At 45.6% G+C, this 22,660-nt stretch overlaps 1 protein-coding gene across 1 annotated transcript in view; it reads left to right on the top strand.

Annotated features, from left to right (window-relative positions):
- Nucleotides 1-29: 29 nt before the first annotated feature.
- The window catches only part of FRMD4B (FERM domain containing 4B), a 42,789-nt gene continuing 20,158 nt past the window's right edge, over nt 30-22,660 (top strand). Inside the window, 6 exon segments of the mRNA XM_010161227.1 lie at nt 30-118; nt 1,055-1,077; nt 15,348-15,431; nt 16,599-16,664; nt 17,414-17,471; nt 18,417-18,503. Coding sequence (XP_010159529.1) covers nt 38-118; nt 1,055-1,077; nt 15,348-15,431; nt 16,599-16,664; nt 17,414-17,471; nt 18,417-18,503 — 399 coding nt within the window. The 5' untranslated portion in view covers nt 30-37.

Here is a 22,660-nt window from a genome sequence, read left to right as displayed (position 1 = left end):
AGCGGGGGCCGGCGGCGAGGCGGAGCGCACACGCTTCATGCTCTGCCCTTTCCCTGCGCAGGGGCAGATCGAAGTGGAGAGTGAGACGGTCTTCAAGTTGGCAGCCCTGATTTTGCAGGTAAGCGCCTTTTCCTTCTGGTGGGCTTTGTGGTGCCGGTGGCTGAGCCGCCGGCTGCCTCGCGGGGGGTTTGAAGGCAGAGCCGCGCCGCGTTGTGCGAGGTCTGTGTGGTTTTGGGGGGAGAAAAGCTGAAGTTGGGAGTCATTTTTCTCATAGAGAAGCGAGAGAAATATTTATTTGAGGAATTTTAAATGGAGAGAGAGAAGGAAGGAGGAAAAACTTAAGGGAAGTCATTTATTTGGGCAGGTTTCCATCCAATTTGTCACTGTAATTTGGGGAAAAAAGAGTATAGTACTGTAGCTAAATTTGCTGTTACACCAATTAATCTTTCTTTCAGAACCTATGTTTCTGATACCTCTGTTATGTTGAAATATGTCAGTTTTTCCTGTCCTTAAGTTTTGCTCTGCTCAGGCATAAACTCTGGGTTTATTTACCACTTTCTATAAAATAAAATTCTACCTTTAAAACGTTGGGGTTTCCCCCCCACCCCACTGCATTCTCAATGACAAAATGCTATAGCAAAGCTCCAGTGACTTGATCTGCCTGAACTGTTGTTTTCATCTCGAGTGAGCATAATTCCTCTCAACTGCTGACCTGCTCGTAAAGCCGACCTTTAGCTGGATGTGGTTGGCCGGAGAGAGAATTGTATTTCACTACTCGTACAGTAAAAGGGGCATTTGATTTGCCATGTGAAATTCAGCCCGGTTTTGGAAGTGGTTTTATGTATGGTGTAGGTGGATAATCTACATCTGGAAGCGTAAAGGGCCAAGTTCTGATCTGGAATACGTGCAGGCAGCCTCCATGCTTTGCATGGAGTGGAACTGGGGTCAGGATCTGGGCACAGAGCTGTGGGAGTGGGGAAGTGAACAATGCTGGGAAAATCGAGGACTTTTGAAGAGTTCGTGTTTTAATTCTGTCACTGTTTTTCAATTGTAGGAAGCTAAAGGAGACTACTCCAGGTAATAACGTTTTCCTTTCTAATCCTAGTGCACTTGATGGATTTGTTTTTCTGTGTTGGCATTGTATTGCAAACAATCAAAAACAGGGGTAAAGTCCAGCCGCGAGCAGTAGCTGAAGAAAGTGAAATGTGCTGGTGGGCTGGATAAAATCGGAGTCTGCAGGGTGAGTAATGCCTTTTGTGAGCAGGCTCTGAGTCAAAACACGTTTTCAGGCCATCCTCTCCCTGAATACAGGTGCCAGAGCGGGACAGGGGGACAGCTCCCACCCTGTCCAGCCAGACAGCCTGTGCTTGGTGCTGCGGGTTGGGTCCATCTGGGCGACGTTGCCTGCAGCCCTGCCGTACAGCAGCAGCACGTGCGGAGGGACGCGGAGCCCGTCAGCTGCCCGTGCTGGAGATCAGTGAGCCGCTTTCTTCTGCAGCTGCCCTGTGGGGCCTCCCCCTTCCTGCTCTTGACCCCACAGTTGTGTTGTAGCTGGTGTGTGACCTGGTTGCTGGGCTTTAACTGTCTGAAGTTGCATCATCAGACTGGGCTTGCCCTTGGAAATCAGTTTTTACCATGTACTGGTTAGGATAACTGGCCTCAGGGGGCTGTGGGGAGGGTGGGGGGGTCATACTCAGACCTTATAGAACCAAGGGAAAAGACCTTCAATTAGAAACAGCTCACTAAGCAAATAGAAATTCAGCAGGTTGGCTTTGGTCACGTTAATATTTTACTACTTGCTGAATTTCGTGATAGGAAGAGAGGTGCGTTTACACTTAAGCTACAGCAGCTGTGAAGAACCATGCCTTGAAAATGCTCAGTAAAGTGCTATCTGCTCTCATGTAGGGAGCAAGTCACGTCTGACTGCCCAAGTGACATACTCCGCTTTTCCTTCAGCGTGCAGTTGTCAGGTGTCAGTGCTGCTGCCCAAGACCCCTTCTCCAAATGCCATTCCCTCCTCCGCTGAAGGACACGCTCTGTGAAGTCCATCACAACCTCCTCCTCCTTTTTGTTGCTGTGCTCTCACACCTGCAGGGAAGAAAAAGGTGCCCTTGTGACTTAAGATCAGCTGGATGGGCTGGCTGTGCAGATTTCTGTTCCTATTCGTGCTGCAGACCTGCTCTGTGACCCACAGTATAGTGTTTATAGCTGCAGCGTGCTGTGTTTTTCTCTGGAAGGATCACCCATCTTGCCTGATCTCACAAGGACACCCTAAGGTAGACTCAGTGTAGGCACAGGTAGCCAGAGAACTGCCGTTCACTTGACAAGAAGTGACTTGTTAAGCTAAAGCAGCTGGTGGCACGTGCTCTCAGTTCTCAAGAAAAAGGGGTTAAGATTAAAACCCACCTTTGTGGTGAAACCCTCCCTTCTGTGGTTTAAGCTTAACACTGGCTCCTTATCATCTGCCATAAATAGGTTTGTAAGTATTGCTTCACATGCCGAAGAACTGCGTCTGTGGTTATTTTCCATGCCTCCGCAGACGCGTTGCAAGGGGTAGATTGCCCGTGGTTACCTTTAAAAGTATTTAAAGAAAACTGGAGGGAAGAATACTGTGCTCCAAGCGAGATCTCCAAGCGCAGCTCTTCCCCTAACAGTTGCATGAAAATAGCTGCAGCAATTGTGCGCTCTATTAAACAAAACATATGTTATGCCTCCGTAGCAGATGACCGTGGCCAGCTGTCCCGTGCCCAGTGAGTGCACCAGAAGTGAAGGAATTTCACTTGGCGTATCACAAGTGGTCGTTTGGACCACTGCTGATAAAGCACTGGCTTAATGACCAGCATATCTTAGGAGAGGCACTGTGGGACTGGTCTCCCCTGCCAAACTCACCCGCGATACGAAGAATACGTCCTTGCAGCGGTGCTGCTTGCGCACTGCAGTGCCTTGGGTTCAGCATGTTCATTCTTTGCTGTCGTTGGGTAATTCCGCTTCGAATCGCCTTCTGGAATGTGGCTTTTGCATCACATGTGCTTACGTGAGAACACGCAGGTTAATTTTTTTTCATACATAGGATTAGTGCTACATGAACTCCTGGTAAATACAGGAATCGCCTGAAGTCCTAGAGATTAGCTTTCTGGAAGTGAAAAATGGGCCAGTCCAGACAACGCTGGTGATCTCTGCCTGGCTGTTTTTCCATGCATCCCGTAGGGAGCTTTTCTGTGGGGTCACCATGCAGTGTTCCCGCTGACTTCACCTGGGAACAGGCAGAGCAGTACCAGGGTCCAAACTCCCACAGCTCTGCAGTAACCCCTTTCCCAATCTGCTGCTCCAGTTCTTAGATAACGTCTAGATGGCAGAGAGCAGCAATCTCCCTAGAATCACCCTCCCTTACACCGTGCTGAGTGGGTGAGCACATTCTTTTGAAATCTGTTTATTTTCAGTGAGCAAACCTGACACGTGGGTGCTTGGAGAAAGTAAAAACATTTGATTTCTACACCACTAAGGTCACTCCAGAGGGATTTTTCAGTCTGGTAGCACCGACAGTGTCAACATATCATGGTCTTTTGTGGGTTTGGCCCTTGCAGGTGGTTTGCAATAGGACCCTGGGGTGCGGGGCTGGGCTGTTAGGACAAGGGTATGCGCCTTATCACTCTCAAAGAGGCTTTATGTAAGATAAACCACCGAAGTCCCACTTGAGAGGACCCTGGCTTTTAAGACATCGTGATAAAACTTAAATACATGCTTCAAAATCAGGCCCGCAGCATGTCCATTGCATGTGTGGCTGTTTTGGACAGCTCTGGTTTCTCAAAGGACACTTAAAATGACTAAAATGCAGGAGGAATGATTAACAGGGGCAGCGGACCACGGTTGGTGTAGCTCACCATGCACTCAGTTCCTTTTCCTGTTTACTGAAGTGGTGATCCCAGCCAAGATAATTGCCCCGCGTGTGATGAAGAGCATGTAGCAGGGATGCTCGGTGAGTCGTTCCTCTCCCCCATGCACAGGACACTGTCAGGGCTGCTAGGGGCGGAGCGGTTCCTCCCAAGGGTCTTGCCACCGTGATGTTCTCAGCAGGTCTGGGATGCTGCAGGTCTGTCACCATCTGCCTTCCCATGCAACAACTGGTTTTGCTCGAGAGGAGGGATGTAACGCTTTGCTCGTGTTCACTTTTCACCACTTCTCTGTGGTTTCCAGTTGACTGCTTCTCTGTTTAAACTGAATTCCTATCAGTTTTTCTCCAGCTCCTGCAATAAAATCCTCGAGCAAAGTATTAGTCGTTAACAGTAGTTTTGAAACCCTTCATTAGTTAATTGCATTCCTCCACTCTCATCTTTACAAACAAAACAGGAAAAGCTGCAAGCCTGGTTTTACACCATCTAGGTTTTCAAACTCTATGCAAGGGACTTAAAAAGAGCACTTGGTTCAAGTTGCAGCTTCTGTTATGGTTCAGGTTATTTTGGGGAGGGAATATCCATATTATGGGGTTTTTAGGAATTTTATTTACATTATAAAGAAACCTAATGTCTTTGCTGGCAAGACAAATAATAGATCAGCCTGGTGAGTGTTCATCTTGCATGTACGTGTCACAAAGTTTTGCCTCCTTGGGAAATAATGCTTTAGCTGTATTGAGTTTACAGGCTAAGCACCTGCCTCAAAAATACTGTACAATGTTATATATTGTTATTTTGTGGTGGCCTGATGAAAGAGACCATTTATAACTGAGATGTCTTAAATGCTGTCTTTCTAGCATTAGAAAAACGTGTATTAAAATCAGATTAGCTATAGGGACTATGTAAGGAAAATAACTTAAAAAAAAAATTATATTTCAACTGATAATCTTGAAGTATATTTTCTCCAGTAATGTTCCAGGACTGAAACCCAGCCGTGCTCCCTGAAAGTTAATTAAATTGCTGGAGGAGGGCTTCCATTTTCTTTAAATAGCTGACGCATTCGGTTTTGATTCTGGCCTGTGGGCTGCAAAGATAACTCCTGACTGGTATAACATAACACAGACAAAATAATGAATTCCTGATAGCTGACATGTGCGAGGCACCGGGGTTTATCATTACATGGGTGATAAATGCAGTTTGTAAAAGGAAGAGGTTTGTGTGAAAGATACTTCTGCAAACTGCAGCTCTGCAGCAATTGGCTCAGAAACTCCTGAATTTACAAACTTTACTGAGGAAAAATGAAGTGTTTGATCTGTGTGTAGAAAACTAATTAAGAGTGAGTGCTCACTATTGGAATTTTGGGTAGCCCTTGCTTGGGAAGATAACTGTTTTGACAAATTGGAGAATCTCTTGGTAGAAAAGAATATGGAAACCGTAATGTGGGCAGTGCTAGAAAATAGCTGCTTGGAAGAATAGTGGTCTGATGGCAAAGCACCTGTAAGCTATTCTGCTTACCCCACGATTAAGGTAGCTTCAGCCACAGGACACACCTGAGATTTGTTGGAGGCAGCTTGTCCAGCCTGTTTTTGGAAATTTCACCGGGTTCGTATGACCAAAACTCCAGGTGTGGCCATGTGCAGGACTGAGGTCAGAGCAGAAACACAAAATTGGACCAAATCTCCCAGTGTTTTACCTCGCTCTCTCAGGTTTGCATCCTGGAGAGACCTGTGAGAGCTCACAGTGGGTCTGTGTGGCATGAATGGAGCCCACCCCATGGCCACCAGCCACTAATGGGTGCTCAGGCTGTGGGGCCAGGCTAGGGCTGACCTAAGGAAAGCCCTGAGGTAGGTACAACATGGGTGTCAGGTCTCCAGCTCCAGAGGTGTTGCTGCACAGACCTGCTGTGCTGTTGGGGAAGGGGACGTGTTGTCTGTTCACTGGAAGCTCTTCTGCAGGGCCATTGGGGCTAGAGATGAGGTACAGAGAGGACATCTGTGTGGGTCTCAGGTGGAAGCCAAAGACCTGAGCACAGCCTGGGTGCCACTTTCAGCCCCTGAGTGTTTCCTTCTGCATGTATCAGTAAGTGACACAAAAAGGCGTGGTGGATCACCATAGGGTTCACTCTCAAGCCATCCATCTGGTGCCTGTCATAGGCAGCGCTGTGCTTTAGGTTTTGATTTTCTTCTCCATGCAAGTGGACTTCTAAAATGCAGTTATTTACCGAGGCTTTCTCCAGCGTGACCCACTGCCCCCCGTGGGCTGTCCCCTCCGCACTGTAAATCAGTGCTCAGCACTGGCGCTGCAGTTGTGCTCCTGCTCCACAGCTGCTTGTTTGCTGAGTGAGTCATTGTGTATTTTGCCTTTCAGCTTTGACTCTGGGCACTTTTTTTCTTTGAATACCTTGTTAGGCACTTGCTTGTGAACCATTAACTCTGTCTCGGTCAAACCCAGCTCTGTCCTTTCCTGAGCTTGCTCTTCTGCAATAATGAAGGTGTTTGAAAGAAGATGAGCAAAGATTTATTAACTTAGAGCCTGTTTGCTGAGGGAGTTGTTAATCTAATGAACCAAGGTAGGAAATAAGCAAGTTTAGGGAAAAACATGTTTGATATATATTTCATAAAATGATAATGATTTCCCTACTCAACAGGTAGTGGATACCCTCTTTCCCAAAGAGCTCTCTGCTTAATTGAATTTTATACCCTCCTCAAAGAAAAGCTGTTTGAAAACAGCAGTGATTTTTTTTTTTCTGTAGCAATGTGCAAGTCTCACTCTTCTTGATGAGTCACTGCAGTTTGGTTTTGGGGTCCTACGCCCCAGTGTGCCACGAGGAGCAGGTAGCGGAGGGAAGGCAGCATGCGGAGGGAAGCCAGGCAGGGAGCCACTGAACTCCATCTCCCCATACACTTAGGCAGCAGTTCCGAGATGAAAATATTGTCTCCCCCAGTGTTCTATTTTTCAATAAAAAGGTGACTTTTTTATGTAATGCAGGTGCAATGACAAAAATATGTAGCTAAGACCCCAATTTTCTGCTAGACTTTAACAGCAAGGTGTTTTTTCTACTAGTGCTACTTGTAGGTTCATACAATTCAGGGCAGACCAAAGCATACATAGACTCTGAAATGATGCCTTTTTAATGTTTGGGGGTTTTTACATTTTCCTATTTTAAAGTAGTTCTGTAAGGGCTCCCAAGGAATGCATATAGTATGGTTATTATGCAGCAGATGAATTAGGCTCAGTTAGGTGGAAGCACTGTGGGTGAAATGAGCAAAGAATTAGATGGAGAGAAAAAAAGAGGATGTTTTGAGTAATTTAATAATCTGATTTTACGGGATTTACTACCTGCATATGGCAGTGTAACTTTAATATTTACATATAATTATGGCAGTTTAGTAGGGAACATGCTCTTTTTTTTTTTTTTTAGATTTCATAAGCCTGATGTTTGTACAGTTTCCTGAGGGACAGCAAAGGGGTTGTAGTGTTTTGTCCTCTTTAGGTTTCCCTCCAGAGTCCTTTCTTTTCTCTCTTTTTTTTTTTTTTTTTTTTTGTCTCCTTTAAAACACTTTTAACTCAGAGAGCAGTGCCATAGTGGGTACAACCCAGCCAACTGGGGACGGCTTTTGTGTGTGCTCTGCATCCAAAGCAGATGAGACACGAGGCAAGAGTGGTGCCAGAAAAAATTCATCATCCCCGAAGAGTTGTCCCCCATGCAGGGTACAAGTCTGCCATGTTGCTGTCATAGCTGTTAGGCTTGGAGTGGCATCATGGTCAAGCTCCACAGCCTTAGGAAAAGATGCCCTTCCCCTTGTCCCTAGAAATGCTCTATAGTACAGATTCTGCATTAAAGGATACTGCCTTCTGCTGTTGTAAAGTTAGATTTCATGGCTTTTGCATTATAAGGTGTTCACCTCCCTTCTGTTGCATATCTGGAAAACTTGGTCAGGCCTATAGGAAGCTTCTCCAGTCTTGCACCATCAGCTGCGAGCAGGAGTTTGTGCCCTGATCTGATGTAGAACAAAATCCTCACTTTGCAAAAGAAAAAAAAAATGTCTTTTGCTTTTGCCTCCTGTAGTAGTTGGGATTTATCACATGAGGTGTATTTTGTGCTTTGAGGAAATGGAATGACAGCTTTTCAGCCTCAGCTTTTCTGCTTTTGCAGATTTGTCAGGTCTTTATCATTATTTGGAGACTTTATTTTTCTTGTGGTTCCATGTATCTCTGTATCAGCACACAGGGCTGTGATAACAAGCTTTAAACTTTGCTGCTGTACTCAGACATGCTAAAACCCCACAACTAATATGGCTAATCTGACTTTTGTGTGAGCAGGAAGAAAGCGTGAATGTTAGAAATAACAGTCGGTCGTTGTGAGGAAGGGGTTTGGGACCCTTCAAGCATTGTATCAACTGTGAACGGTCATCCTTTGGTCTGCAGTAAATCCCCAGGTAAAGCAGAGCCGTTCTGCTTCCTGTCTGGTCTGATAGAGAAGCGCTGCTAAGGCGTGCTGTCGGCGTGGCCGAGCAGCTCCCTGGATGTGGATGTATGGCACCAGCTCTCCATGAAAGTTAGCCATCAGCTGTGGTAGGTGTGGTGTTCAAGGACCAAAGGGTTTTCTCTTCAGAGTATTCATATTTCACATCGAGAGGTGTAAAAGAGCACCTGAGAACTTAGGGCAGGGTCAGGTCACAGATGTTGTCCAGGCATGGAGAAGGCTGGCTCAGCACCCCGTTCCTCATCGCAAAGTGGAATAAATGACGAAAGGCTGCAAGAATTGGGCTTGTTCAGCCTGGAGAAGAGGAGGCTCCGAGGAGACCTCATTGCAACTTTCCAGTATCTGAAGGGGGCCTACAAGGGTACTGGGAGAGGACTTTTTACAAGAGCCTGTAGTCATAGGACAAGGGGTAATGGGTATAAATTGAAATCAGGGAGGTTTAGATTAGATGTCAGGAAGAAATTCTTCACAGAGAGGGTGGTGAGGCACTGGAACAGGTTGCCCCGAGAAGCTGTGGATGCCCCATCCCTGGATGTCTTTAAGGCCAGGCTGGATGTGGCTGTGAGCAACCTGGTCTAGTGCAAGGTGTCCCTGCCCATGGCAGGGGGGTTGGAACTAGCTGATCTTTAAGGGCCCTTCCAACCCAAACCATTCTATGATTCTATGAACCACTCTGGGAGCACCTCACACTCTCACTTGTCTGGTCCCTATGACCTCAGGTAGAGGTGTGTGTGCATAGCTAATAAATGTTGCTTTTTCTGTGGTGCTCTTGGTCCATCTTCCAAAAACCAGCTAATAGGGTCACCCAATCCCTGTGAGATCAGTAGGCGCTGCTGCTGGTCTTTGCGGGAGTCAGGCAGGGTTCGGGAAGCAGAGAGATTAGCCTAAAAGAGCAGGGTTGAAGCTGGACGTCAGGGCTGTGAGTCCAGGGCTGTCGTACAGCCTGTGCTAAGCCTAGGGAAGGATTGACCAGCCCCATTCATGCTTTGTGCTTGCTGCAGGTCCTTCCCAAGCTAGAAAATTAAAGCTGTTGTTGGAGCACAGCGTGGGAATCCGCAGCGTGGCCGCAGCGTAGATACACGAGCCGTGTGTTGAAAAGGCTGCCTGCACTGCTTATGTTCCTTTTCACATACAGGGTTGGAAGGCTCTTAGAAATGCTCCTTAAAATACCTTTCTGAGCAGGTGGTTCCTATCTGGAATTCAAGTGGCAGACTTTGCAGCCCTGCCCCAGGCAAAGCTGCCTGCCGGGGATAAGGTTCAGCTCTGGCTGTCCTGTGCCCGTGGGAGCCCCTTGTTCATGGCCTTCACGGGTGCTGGTCTTCCTTCAATAGAAAAATAACTTTCTTGAGTGTGCCAGCAGACCATAAACTGTAAGGTTGGGAAATGATGGGAAACGTCTGGCATTTGTCACAAAAGAGGATTTGTCAGAGTGCGGGTTTCAAAATCCTGCTGCCAACATCCTGCTGCTCTGACACTGGAACACTGCTAAATCCATCAGCTTTCTCCATACCTTCCCTGCTCGTTTTCCTTCCCGCTCTTTTTTCTCTTGCACTTTTAACCCGCTCCTTTTTTTTTCCCCCGCCGTTGCCTTGCTGCTTCCTCCTCACCTGTTTCTTGTGGTACCTTGAAAGGCAGACCAAGCTCCATGGGAGCGTGAGGTTGCCACGCTCTGCCCTCCCATTTATTTTTTAAGCAAAAGAAAAGCCTCCGGAAAAGGCACCTGTTGGTGAAGCAGTCCAGCTGTGGTGTGATGGTCCGTGTTGTCGGCTCTCATCTGTGAACGCATGGAATGGGAGCACCTTGGTGATGCTACGCTAAGGCTGGTCACTTCAGAAAGTCACTTCAGGACCAGGCTGTGGTGTGCGCAGCAACATGGGATGTTCTTGTACTGTTACAGCATTGTTTGTAATCAGATAGCGAAGGAAATCAGTGGCTATTCTCAAGAAGTGAGCCCATTACTAACATCACCTGAGTAACCTGACCATCCCTCTGAAAACTTCAATTGTCAAGCTTTCAAGTGTCTAGTCTAATTGTGTGCTGCTTCTGTATATTTATTTTGTTAGCTCTAAATATCTTGAACAGAATAATAAGAAAAATCCCAGTGGAAAGTGGGTTTTTTTGAAGCATCTTCACGACGCAGGGTAATATTGTATTGTCCTTTAGCTGTGAAGCTCCATGTTCCCTTGTATCGCACATGCGATTCCCAGAAGGGTCTGCTGATGTTTAGGTGTCCGTGAAGTAATGTTCAGGTGAACTTGAGAGGTTGGTCGATATTTTCTAAAAACAAGGCCACTCTAAATTCTACCTGTGGTGTGCCTAAAATTCACTTCAGGAGTTAACTGAATATAAAACAGTGACATTGAGAAAGACCCAGGACTTGCCTTATTTTAATGATCACATAGACACACAAGAGTTAGTATTTATGTGAGGTCAGGAGGTTTGAGAATAGAAGAAAATCGCTTTACAATGCACTTTCCCACGTGATAAATTCATACCTTATAAAGTGTTATCAGCGCTGTTCAGCAGAGGCAGACACACCTGCCACCACTTTAGTCAGTTAAAAGTTGTCTGAAGTCCTATCCTAATCAACTTGTTAATATTTACAAAGATGATGAGGGCTGATAAGCTTTTATATTGTAGTCCAATATATTGCCTTTGCTGCCCTGGGTGTGTCTCTTGATCTTCTTTTATGCTAATCTCATTAATCACATCTTATTTCATCTAAGCTCTTTACCTGCGTTAGCAGCAGGCATAAGCTGTTTCTGACGGTGGGAGCAGAGAGAAGCCTGGGCAGCCATTGACGAATGGTCCTAATTAGCGCAGTTCCGTAAATCTTTGCCTAGCAGGGAGTGTTGTATCACTCGATTACAAGCTGTGAAGATGCGTTTTCTGGGAATATAAATATCTAAGTCTTTTTTAATTTTTCTGTAATGTGCTTCAGGGAGTGTGTGCCACAATAGTCTGGCTTGATCCTTCCCAGATTTTTGGTGGGGTTTGAGCAAGATGCCTAAAATACCGGTGTAGCGTTAGCAGGTTGTAGGAAACATGTGGGATTGGTCCTGGTTTGCTGCTGGAGACAGTAGTTTGAATGTAGTAGTTGTTTGAATTCCTATTCGTAGTATGGAACGTGACTAAATATTGCTTTTGGTTATTTTAGAGACAAGCTGCCCTTCCATCCCCACAGAGCTGGCCCCGATGAGCAGGCATGCTGCTGGGGGCAGCATCTTGCCCAACGCTTGTACATGTTGGGGCAGAAAATTTAATATGGACACTGAGGTTAGGCGTGAGGAGGGTCTGATGCAGATTTTCATTTACATTGCCCAGATCAATTCAAGTTCTGCTTGATATCTACTGGAGGAAAACGCCCATTTGGAGGGTGGAATAGGAAGGAAAGGGTCCGTCTGCTGGTGTTCTTTAATTCTCCTCCATAATGGAAAAATGCTTGAGAGTTTCCTTATATTCTCCTGGGGAATAAACAAACCTTTTTGCCAAAAAACGTTCAGTCCCATTGACTCTGGGAAGTTTAACTTTATGTATTGAAGTTACGCCAAGAACCACCAGTCGAGAAGCCCCCTCTAGCAGAGGTCAGATTAAATGCAAGTTGGCCTCTCTGTCCCGACAGCCGAGTCCTCCTCCTGCCCTGACAAGAGCTGACCGTGGACACGCCAGATACAACACTGGTGTGTTTGGCTGGTAGATAGCGTAGACGGTTGGACATCTGGAGCCAGGGCTGCCAAACAGGAACAGGTAATAATTCAAACCGTCACTCCTGCTATCTGGGGTTGTCACCTCTGGGGAACAGCTCAGTCTTGGAGGGCTTGGGAAAGTGATCCTGAAGGTCAAGGGGAGACGTGTTTGGGCTTCTCGGTGCAGATGAAGTGATAATGAACTCTGTGGAAGGAGGAGGAGGACCATTTGAGGCTTTTATTATCCCTGAAGCCGTGAATCATCCCAAATGCTAATCCTCGAGCATGCAGTCAGCAGATCAGGGCTGCCGCGTGCCAGCCTGTGCTGTCTGAAGGCATCCAGCACGCAAGGAGCTGTGCCCTGTTTCTCCCAGGTCTTTTACATTTTTCTGGGATTGTATCATTATCTTACAATTATGCAGGAAAAAAATAAAATCCTCACGTGGTTTCTCTGAGACTTTCAGGCCTTATAAGTCCATTTTGGTGGACTCCCTCTGGTTGCAGATGGATGGGATGGTGTGTCTGAACCTCAGGGTGTGAGGTTGTTGGGTCCCTTCAGGAAGGCAAGTCCCAAGGGCCAACTTGGCTGTGTAAAAGAAGCGTATTCTCTGCTGTTGGAAGCAGTTGGGTGGGTTTGTAGGTTGGCAGAGGAACAGAGAAGGTACAGCTCTGCTTTAAGGTGTCACAGCTCTGCTTTAAGATGTCATAGCTCTGTGGACTCTGCCTGCTAATGAGGCGTGGTTCTGGGTCAGTGCTCGGAGGGATGTGCCCCATGTCATTGCACAGACGTGATTGCAGCCCTGTGGTCACTGTATGTCCCAGCTCTGAGCCCACAAACCTTGTTGGGGAGGTAGGTGGCTGACACTCGGTTTAAATTCAGTGGTAGGCGTTTCCATATTGCTGCTATCACTCCAGCTCACTAGTGCTCTTGTTTTAGCATTTGATGAGGATAAAGCAAGTGGCTACTCAGCCAGGTCCAGAGGCCCAAAAACCGCACGGGAAGGCGAGTAGTCCCGCTGGAAGCCATGAGTTGGGCAAAAAAGGGGGCATTTCAGAGCATGGTAATGTTACAGGCCTGAACTTTTTGGTAAACAGTAGGATGCAGTTGCCAGGATTCGTGGCATTTCTGCAGGGTCTCCGTGATAGGGACCCTACTGACCCCGTAACAGTTTGCAAAGGAAAGCTTGGGTCCTCTCCACCTGGCTGCAGTGGTGACAGCTGGGGAGTCACCGTCCCCCCTGCCCACCTGCCACCAGACCTTAACTCTGGCCTCCTTACATCATAGTGCTTCAGCCCTCGCTTGGGCATGTTGTTCACTGGGAATGAGGTTTCTAAACAGGGGTTTAGAGACCAGCCGTTAAACCTCTGATTATGAATATTGCGGGTTGAGAATCTGTATTTAGAGGAACAGCCCTTTTGTTTGGTAAAAATGAGCTATTTTGTTATTGCTTCCTTCCAAACCCTCTCCTACTTCACTGTAGTTCCCTGCCAGCCCTGACTGCTGCAGCAGCCATTGTAGTTATGAGTCAGGCGTAAAAATAGGAGGAAATTTTAATTCTAATAATCTATTATCCTGTGAGCCTGTGAGTTGGAAGGGACGCTGGGAGGTTGTCTGGCCGAACCTTCTCGGAGAGGAGTCAGCTGTGAGATCAGGCCAGGTTGCTCAGTGCTTAGTTTTTTGGTTTGGGGTGGTTTAAATTTAATTTTTGCTCTGGTTTGAGGCCTCAGGAGGGTGTGCTCTGTCTGCATTTTCACATGTCCCTACAAAACCCTGGTAATGTACCTTCTTGCTGTAAGCTGAGATGTCTTGCAGCCTTTTTATCCCATCAAAAAGGGCTTTTAAAGGGTGAATAAAACCCCTTTAGCTTTTGTGAGCATTGGCTGTGTTTGAGGGTTGGGAGAAGAGATCCTCATTCTCTACCCAGCTGTCCCCGTTTGTGGCACTTGGGGACTGGCCAGCTTGCAAAGAAAAGTGCATATTCCTGGCAGAAGAGCACTGGCCCGGGAAAGCTCAGCAGCAACAGCTCCTCGGTGCTAATTGACCCCCTTTTTGGCAACTCCTTCAAAGGCGTTGAAGAATAAATAGGCTGTTGATTGAACTGTTTCCTCGTCCCCAGAGGTGGTCTCTTTTAGTCAGGGTTGAGGCACATTGTCAGGGCTGGGGAAGAAGCTTGCAGAGTGATTAGCTCGTGGTCGCCAAGGAACAAAAAATTTTCATTTACTGTGCCTTCCATGTCATGTCTGTCACGTGAGATGGGAGCGTGGTAGGGGTTTGCTGCCTCCTCTGTCTGCAGAGGTTGATCCACAGAGCAGATTTCTGTGCTCTGGTCCACTTGACGGACGCACAGATTGCTGATTTTGAGGGAAGAGGGGGAACGCAGGTCAGGTGAGATCTCTGATAGGAATCTGATGAAAACAGAGGTTGGCCGCAGGAAAACACCGTCAAGGAAAGCCTGGATGCAGAAGTCAAGGCAGATGCCGATGGACATGACTGCATTCTTTACATAGAAAAGTCATGTTCGTGCTTGTTGGCGCCGTTGCGAAGGCACGCAGAAATCCTGCAGAAGTGAGGCATGCAAGTTTCAGCTGATTAATTAAGGGAGCGTGTGGGGAGAAAATATTAACCATTTTACTGATGTTTGTAAATAGGTTTTTAAATATTCTGGGGTTTTTTTGTGACAATTTGCTTTCACATACTTACTTCAAGCCCCTTTATTTCATCCCAGACTGAGCCTCAAGTCCAAAATACTTGAACTTTTTCTGTAGAGTGAGCAGTCTAGGAAAACTATTTTCAGTGAAAATATTTTAAAGCATGTGAACTGAAACCCTTTGTTTGAATCAGATCAGTGTTAAACTCTGAGACTTGACAAATACCATGCCTCTTCATGACATTTATTGTTTAAAGGTAGGATTTTGGCTGAAGATAGAGCAAAAAAAATCAGCACTACAAGCCTTGCATTTGGTCAGAGGCTTTCCTTCTGCAGCTGTTCATTCTGCACTCCAGCAAATAGAGTGAATGTGTGCAGAATAAATATTGATACGGTGCTCCTGCCACAGTGGCCTGAGAATCACGTGTCTTTATAATGAGTTACAGCGTGAGTCTGCATGACACCATATACATCACTGTCATGTGAGAGCGCCTATAGAGTTACATAGTTGTGGGAGCCTGATAGCGGGTGATGCACCCTGTTCTTGGGCCACTAATGCAGCCCTTTCCTTGTGAGGAAACTAACGATTGCATATATGATTCACTAGCAGTGATGCTGCCATTTTTGGTTTTTTTAGTGATGAAAACACCAGAAAAGACTTGAAGACGCTGCCTGTCTTTCCTACCAAGACACTGCAGGAGCATCCATCACTTGCTTACTGGTGAGCTGTTTAATTTAAAATGTAACTCATTGCTATGAATGGGAATAAGATCACCTTTAAACGGTTTTGCAAATCTATAAAAAGTCTTCAGCCTGTATGATATAGGACTTGGAGTTTAATTGCTCATGTTCAAGGATTTCCAGTTTTTTTAGAAGGTTATAGATTACATCGGAGCCAATGCAAATCCCTTATTGAAAGTTTGCTCCGAGTAAATTGCTGGATCAGAATACGTGGGGACCATGCGTTAGAAGGAGCTGAAATCTGAACTCCAGCCAAGCCTGGGTTTGCAAAGAGCACCTTCCCCTGTCACACAGTAGAGCCTCTATGGTGGGTTGACCTTGGCTGGCAGCCAGATGCCCACCCAGCTGCTCCCCTTAACAGGACAAGGGAGAAAATAAGATGGAAAAGCTGGAAACAGAAATGCAGGTCCAATTTTGTGGCTTGAATCTGCTATAAAGTGGGACAGCATTTGAGATGAATCAATCAATGGTCTTTTTCCTAGGAATTGATGCTCTTTGTTCAAGTCACTTGTTTCATTTTTTTAGACTTGGTGTGCACCTGATGGATTTTCAAGTATACCAGTACTTGTGTATGATTTGTTTTTTTCAGAATGAAAACTGCTGGGTTTTTCTTTGCCTTCAAGTGTCTGACACTTAAATGCATATTTTATTTTGCATTCTGCTAAAGCAAAATGTTGAAGTATATAACCGGAAAAATGCAAAAAGCTTATTGCTGAGAAATATGTATTTTTTCACACATATCAGGGGAAAAATAAACCAGAATGAAAACATTTCTTGTTTAACTTCTGTCTTACATAGGGAGCATTAACTATCCTTTGAAGTTTTGGTCCTTTAGAACATGAAAATGAATTTATACAATTACTACCATTATTCCGCAGCAGCATCTGCAGCAGAGCAGGCTGATTCAGAATGATTCGTTAATTAGTGTGGAACGGGGCATGCGGTGGCGGGGATCAGCCGTGCAGCTCCACGCTGCTTAATGAAGGGTGGGAAAGAAATCGGCAAGAAACAGAATGCAAACCAGAGGGAGAAATATACTGAGGGACACTTCTCTGCATGCTGAGCAGGCGTCTGGATTTCAACAGATGCCAGCATGCATAGAAAAATTCACTGAGCCTCTAATGTGGGTTTTGTGCTTGTTTTGCAGCGAGGACAGAGTAATTGAGCATTATACACAAATTAAAGGTCTGACCAGAGGACAAGCCATTGTTCAGTGAGTATGACACTAGTCCATTTGCAAAGATGATATTTCTACTCTTCTTTTCATTTTTGTTGAGAAGTGGCAATGCAGGCTGGGTTGGTCATTATTGCTTGCAAACTTTACCATTTTTATCTGTCTATATTTCAAAAGTTCAAATAATTTGAGGTTTCAGATTTCATAGGCTTGCAGTTATGATGGTGTGTCCTCAATCATATACCCCAAATATAAAGGAAGTTATATGGCCCTTATTTTATTGCAAGACTCTTTGTCATACCCTGCTTGCTATCAATTAGTTTTCACACCAAACTCTTAAGGGGAAGTATTACTTGAGGTCCTGTTTAGAAAAAAAACAAAAACACCACCACCAACAACGACAAAAAACCCCCCAAAAAAACCCCAAACCAACCAAACAAAAACCTTCCAAAACAGCATGTTTGTCGAAGTGTTCAGAATTTGGCTTTCAAAAGAACAAGGTTTCCCAAGATGCATACAGAGCCTGTGGAATTTAATTTTTGATTTACCATTGAATGTTCTTGTTCTATGAGAAATTTTCCATTCGCTTTACCTGGGCCAAAATACCATATATTTCCTTGAGCCAGGATGTCAAGTTTTTTTCTCAGAACACAGGCCTTCAATTATTAAGACCTTCAAAATATGCAAATGACAAATGACATGTCCTGAATGTATGTGTGAAAAAAAAAGTTAATAGATACTGTTCCCTCTAGAGAAAATCACCTGATACGCTATAAATCTGTCTACAGGTACATGAAAGTGGTAGAAGCTTTGCCAACATATGGAGTTCATTACTATGGAGTAAAGGTTAGTAAATGCCCATAGATAATGTGATTGCTTAGCTTATTCCATGTGATTACATTCCTATAGGAGTAGTTTGATGATGCAGTACTTTTCTGTCAGAATTAATCCCCCCATTTTTCAACTTCTATAATTTCCCCCCCTTCAATATTCCTTTAAAAATTGTTTCCAGAGAGTAGCAAAGCATTATATGCTACAGAAGACCAAAAGGAATCTCTCTAAAACTCTCCGTAATCCTATCAGGAGCTAAATTCATATCAGCTTAATTAAACTGCATATCACTCCTAGATCCAAAGCAGTTAATAGTTTCCCCAGAGACAGTTCTAATCAAGATGAGAAAAAAACCATACAGCGTAGAAAAGACCACTTCTAAGTGGCAGGTGATAAGTGGGTGCGTGTTTGGAGGGGCGGAACGCTGACAGATATTTTTGGAGAGTGATGGAAATACACCACTTATTCCCATTTGTAGAGCAGAGCCTGGGCCAAAGTCTCCTGTGCAGAAGAGCTCAGCAGAGATGATGTCTCCTTACTTTGAGTCATGGCCATGACTGTGGTACCCAAGAAGCTGATGTTTTGTGCTGTTCTCTCCTCCTTTGGCGCCTGTCCGTGCCTGGATTTAGTGGATGTAGTCATTGGCCACAGTTTTTTCTGTCCCATGTCCTTCCTTCCTCACAGCTATTCCTGCAACGAGTGACACCCCCTTGTTTCAGCAGCACTGTTGCTTTTTTGACCACTTTGCACAACCACCATGTAGTTTCTTGCCTCTGGCTGAGAAGGCGGGGGGAGAAAGTTTCGACATTCACCCCAGCAATCCACTTCACATCAGTTTGTTTGCAAAAACTGTCCTTGTTCCGTACCTACTCGTGCTTGTCACGGAATGAAATGGGCTCTTATCTTGGAATTGCTTAATTCTTAAGTAGCTCTTAGTTCATGTAGACGTCCATTTTTCAGGATAAACAAGGAATCCCGTGGTGGCTTGGAATAAGTTACAAAGGAATAGGACAGTACGACTTACAAGACAAAGTTAAGCCCAGAAAAGTAAGTTTTCTGCATCTGACTTCTTTCAGGGGGAGGTGGGCGGTGTTGCATGCAGAATATACTTTTTTAAGCTGTTGTTTATTTGGCTAGTGATCAGTAGGAGGGAGAAGGAGAATTCTGCTGGCACCAAGGCAGTGAAACTCTCCCTCTCTCACATGTACAGTGGAAACTCCCTTTGGGAGCTTTGGCTCCTGTGTCATCCTGAGCTTGGTGGTCTCGCGACAGTCTGGACAGGAATTTTGGCGGCCTTCAGGGATAACGACAGAAATATGAAGCAACTGGGTTTCTTCAAGTCCAGAACTTAAGGCTTTGTGCTGGCACCAAGGCAGTGAAACTCTCCCTCTCTCACATATACAGTGGAAACTCCCTTTGGGAGCTTTGGCTCCTGTGTCATCCTGAGCTTGGTGGTCTCGGGACAGTCTGGACAGGAATTTTGGTAGCCTTCAGGGATAACAGAAATATGAAGCAATTGGGTTTCTTCAAGTCCCGAACTAAAGGCTTTGTACTCCAGCAGTGTTTTCACTTGGCTTTCATAGGTGTTTTTTGTGTGATAAGTCATTAAAGGCTCTGCCGATACCCGTGAAATATGAAGGGGAACTGTGTGAAACTGCAGGCCTGTTTGGGCAACTGTATGCTTTCGTGATACAACGCATTGTAGGGGGGAATTGAGAGTAAATGCCAAATCCTGGATGTCGTTTTTCTCCATCCCCTGCTACCCAGCGTGTCTCCTGCAGAGCAGACTCTGCCAACAGCCTCCTTCGCTGTTTAAACAGAGCAGAGGGTCCTGTACTGAACTGCCAACTCCCTCAAAGTCCCCCTCAGCAAGCCCCAGCAGGCTTGGAAACCCATCGTGCAGCCCAAGAGCACAGTGTGGTGGGGGCTCACCCAGTCCTGGAGCCGCGTAGGTCTCTGTGGGACAGGACTGAGCCCCGGCAGTCTTTGTAGAGTTACCTAAAATGCGGGGTGGGGGGGAATAGTCAGGACTGCACGTGCAGGGGCTGTGCTGTTGGGCCAGGTGTGTGGTTTGTTTCTGGTCATGTCATCGTTGGAACATCTAAGCAGTGAGGAGATGGAGATGTAGAGTTTTGCTGTTCTCCTTCCCCAGGAATGATCTGGGCAGGAGTTCACATGCAGCGTGTGCTGCTTGCCAGGGAATTTTACATTTGCAAAACGACACTGTTTAGTGTATTTGTGCCAAAAAACACAGCTTAACAAAACTTCCTTGTTAAGAGTAATTCCCCTTGAAGCTCCCAACTTGATCTCTTTTTCCAGAGCAGGCTATGACTTGGTTTCTTCTGGTATATTTATATATCTGTGTGTCCAAGGTTGAACTCATTTATCCTTCCTCTGGTTTGTTTAGTAAAGCACTTCGTTTAGCCCCAGATCTCTTATCATGCCTGTTCTAAAATGACAGAGACACATGAAGGAGCCTAGAAAATCAAATCGATGTTCATGCAGCCATTGATTGTCAAAGGAGAGCATCAAGCAGCTCCCCTTGCTCTTGAACACTTTGGAGTTTTTAGGCAACATCTACAAGATTTTTTGGTCAGGTCAAACACGGATCGTTCTCTAGCCAAGATGTCCAGCTGTGACCAGCAAGGCTGTCCAAGAAAATGCAGCCTGACTGACTAGAAGCATTGCTTCGCCAAGCAAGTTTTTATGCTTGTGGGATTTCAGTTTACAACATCAACCAGGCAGATTAAGAAAATTTTTTAAGGTCAGCAGGGCCCAGATACCAAGTCACACCCTGCTGCAGTTAGTTACGAGGCGTTGCCTTTGAACGCAGCAAGAGTTGTGTTTAAGTAAAATAAAATAAAAAACACAGGTCACCTCTGTAGTGGAAGTGTTACAATGGAAATTATAGTAGGTGTCTGCATTGCTGTAATTAGAATCATAAAACAGAGGAGAGAGATTAAAAGGGAAGGTGTGAGAGAGGAGCCTGAATGCAGAGAGAAGGTTTCATGCCAATAAGCTGATTGAAGAAGTGGGAATGGGTATGGCTGTAGTATCCTTATGGATTTGTGTCTGGTGTTAATAGGAGACAAAAATGACTGAAGCCACAGCTTGTCTTGAGTCATGACCACTTCTAACATGTAGCTAAATATGCAAACAGTTTCTTTATAAAAAAGTGTTTCAGGGTTATGAAATAGGAAGTGCACTTCTGATGTGATCCATGGAAGTAATTGGAATTAGGTGGCTTTCAGGAGGGAAGCAGATGCTGGGTCTGGTGAGGCACTCGTGTCTAGACTTGGTTTTGGAGTTAAAATGTGGGGACGCTGCTGTTTATTTCAGTGTAGCTATAGCCTTGCTGCCTGTGGTGCAGGAGGCAGAAGTTTCCTTTTAACCAGTATTGTTGTTTGTTCATATTTACGAATGTATCAGAATATATTTCACAGAGAGAAGGGTCTGTATAGCTCTCCTGAATCTCTGAGGAGTCAGCAAGCACGGTCCTTTCCGAAGGAGCAAGCAAGAGGAGAACAGGCACATAAACTCTGCCTGTCTTTTGGAGCAGAAGTGATAGTTTTGCTGGATTTAGCAGAATTTTCTTGATTTGCTTTTCTGGATGGAGCCAAACTCACAACTGCCATGTGCTGGTGTTATCCTGCTGTTTATACTGTTGATCAAAAGTGCTGTTATGTTTATCTTAGCCATCTGGGAGAGAACATCCTTATTGTGCTCCACTTCTCCAGTTGGTGGTGTTTAAATATACATGCAGCTGATTAACTCTGCAAAAATCAAAGGCTGAGTCCAAGTCTAATGAAGACCAAGCCAACCTTTCCTAATTTTAAAGATACAAGTGATTTCTGGGTGTGTAAACCTTGCTGATACCGGCTGCAGTGGGGAAGCTGTTGAGTTTCACGTGGGAGGCTTTGAACAGGATTTGGTGACTGTGGTCCCGCTGAAGTCACATCAGTGCGGTTTATTCTGCTCCCTATGTCTTTCCTGCCGTGCTAATGGCTGCGGTCAGATGCAGCTGCGTTTGGTTAATATGTTCAGCGTAGGCATCTGGTAGGAACCAAGTCCATATTCAGAATAAAATTTTAAAAATAATAATAAAATACATAAAAAACTAACTGCATCCATTAATGTAGTGTGAGTTAAATCCCAACAAATGTAACCATCCCCCTCCAAAAGTGAAATCTTTTGGCTTTATCCAAGTAAGTCTTTAGGCAAAGAGACCTAAATATGAGCCTTGGAGCACAGCGGTTATCCCAAGATTTTGTTGTTGGATCAACACTGTTGTGTGAAGTCCAAGGTTGAGAGCTCTTCACAGGAAGCAACTTGCACGACAGACCTGGATGAAGCAATCTCCAGATCCGTATCGCCCAGCCTCGCCAAGGCTTGCGCATGTCACGTCAATCATCCGTGAGGGGAAGGTGGTGTTGAGAGGACGGTGTGTAACTTGGGGCTGGACCAGGAGAACCTGCCGTGTCTGTCTCTGTCAAGCTGGCTGGGGAGGTTTGAGTCCGGCTGTTAATATTTTGCTGGTTGAGCTGAGACGGTTTGGAGAAAGGACCTGTGTTGCTGTAAGTCACTCCTGAAAGCTTGTGTCGCTCTGAAAGCGGTTTCTAGCGAAGCGGGCGCGTGTTTTACCCCTCATCCAGGACTGCGAGCTGACAGGAGCCAAGGGGAGAGCACCGTGCTCCAGCGCTGCAATAGGTGGAAAACGGGGAATTATTTTTTTGTGTCATTTATGAAAGTTGTCTGTAGATAAAAGCAGTGGCTCCACACTGGCTGGAGGTTACGCTGGGCTTGGTTGATAATAATCCTGAAGTTTTACAGGGCATAAAAAGACTGGGTTTGGCAACCCTTGTTCAGATTTCAGCTCAGACCCGGGATTAACTCAGCAGTCCTGCTGCTTTGCAAATATATTCTCCCTTCAGCTGCAGTTAATGCTGGGAGATGCCTCCTGCTTGGAGAAAAGCCTCCTGCTAGGTGAGGGGTGGTATGCCAAGATCTTGGCCCCGGTCTCCTCTGAATCAAGAAAAGCGTAAAACAGGTCCCAGGACTTCATATGCCATTTCAAAACAGAATAGATCTGCCTTTTATCTCAACCCCTGTTCTCACTGGTGAGATAAACAATGCGTCGTCTTGTTTATGGAGCGTGTGTTATAGTACGAGTGGAGTTTATGCTGCGTTCAGCCAATACGCGGTGA

This window comes from Eurypyga helias, unplaced genomic scaffold (genome assembly GCF_000690775.1).
Source record: "Eurypyga helias isolate BGI_N326 unplaced genomic scaffold, ASM69077v1 scaffold22991, whole genome shotgun sequence".
NCBI classification, from domain to species: domain Eukaryota; kingdom Metazoa; phylum Chordata; class Aves; order Eurypygiformes; family Eurypygidae; genus Eurypyga; species Eurypyga helias.
This window is presented reverse-complemented; position numbering and strand designations above follow the sequence as displayed.